This window comes from Limulus polyphemus, unplaced genomic scaffold, assembly GCF_000517525.1.
Source record: "Limulus polyphemus unplaced genomic scaffold, Limulus_polyphemus-2.1.2 Scaffold1119, whole genome shotgun sequence".
NCBI classification, from domain to species: Eukaryota; Metazoa; Arthropoda; class Merostomata; order Xiphosura; family Limulidae; genus Limulus; species Limulus polyphemus.
In genome coordinates, this window is record NW_013666729.1 from 282,940 (window position 1) to 284,405 (window position 1,466).

At 32.9% G+C, this 1,466-nt stretch overlaps 1 protein-coding gene across 1 annotated transcript in view; it reads left to right on the forward strand.

The window, feature by feature from the left end:
- Positions 1–1,466, forward strand: part of LOC106462216 (atrial natriuretic peptide receptor 1-like) — a 28,933-nt gene that overhangs the window by 2,019 nt on the left and 25,448 nt on the right. Inside the window, exon 2 of the mRNA XM_022389403.1 lies at positions 251–325. Within this exon, the coding sequence (XP_022245111.1) occupies positions 251–325 (75 nt within the window). The remainder of the gene's footprint in view (positions 1–250; positions 326–1,466) is intronic.

A 1,466-nucleotide genomic window follows, 5' to 3' on the forward strand; every position in this document is an offset into this window, starting at 1 on the left:
TTCTGCCTAAAATAATTTCAAGTGCCTCGGCTATTGAGGATTCCCGTGGTGGGCAGAGCACAGATAGCCCATTGTGTAGCTTTGTGCTTAATTACAAACAAACAACCTGAAAAAAAAAGGTATCATGCAATTGCAGCAAAATCTTAAATCATTAGAGAGGATCGTTTTTTTAATAACAAAAACTAGTAAGAAAGCTGATATGAATTCTTAGATATTATTATAATATTATCGTTTTTTTATATATATACAGAGGCATGAAGCCAAATCCCAAATGGAAGGTCTAACCGAGAGCACAGCCTTCGGAGTTAAAATTGGTTTGTACAAGGTAAAAACAGTGCTTCAAAATAAATTTAAAAAAGAAGTAATACATAAAATATTGGGAAGGTATTTGTATCTGTCATAATTATAAATGGGGGTGTATGGATGGAAGAAAGGATAATGTGTGAAAAATCAAGAAAAGTTTTATGATATTTTTTTTTTTATTTTACAACTAATAAGGGTGTCATGTGTCAATAAAATCTTGTGTCAACGAGTTTTAAATTTCGTATGTTAAGAAATAACTCTTAGAAAAAATAAAACTTATCATTCAAATGTTTGAGGCAGGATCGCAAACTAACAATAACATTTTCAACTAATCTTAACATGCCAGGAACAATCAATGAAATAATGTTGTCAAATATTAATGAACAATTACGTTTAAGTTTACATCCAAAAACTATAGATAAGGATAAACTCGTGTAATAATGAAACACTAACGAAAGAAGTGCATTCCTGCAAGAGTGGATGATAATTTGTATATCACAGTCAGTCTTAAATTGTTACTCCACCCTCTGTGACTGAATGTAACTTGCATATTGTTACATACCGCCACGGAATGGAGAGACGGTTAAAAACTTGCGCATTGTTAAATTCAGCCAGGGAAAGAAGAGGCGGTTAAAACTTACACATTGTTACATTCAGTCATGAAAAGGAGAGACAGTTAAAAACTTGCATATTGTTACATTCAGCCAGGAAAAGAAGAGACGTTAAACTTACATATTGTTACATACCGCCACGGAATGGAGAGACGGTTAAAAACTTGCACATTGTTACATTCAGTCATGAAAAGGAGAGACAGTTAAAAACTTGCATATTGTTACATTCAGCCAGGAAAAGAAGAAACGTTAAACTTACCTATTGTTACATTCAGTCATGGAAAGGAGAGACAGTTAAAAACTTGCATATTGTTACATTCAGCCAGAAAAAGAAGAGACGTTAAACTTACCTATTGTTACATTCAGCCAGGAAAAGAAGAAACGTTAAACTTACATATTGTTACATTCAGTCATGGAAAGGAGAGACAGTTAAAACTTGCATATTGTTACATTCAGCCAGGAAAAGAAGAGATGTTAAACTTACCTATTGTTACATTCAGCCAGGAAAAGAAGAAACGTTAAACTTGTATATTGTTACATTCAGCCAGGAAA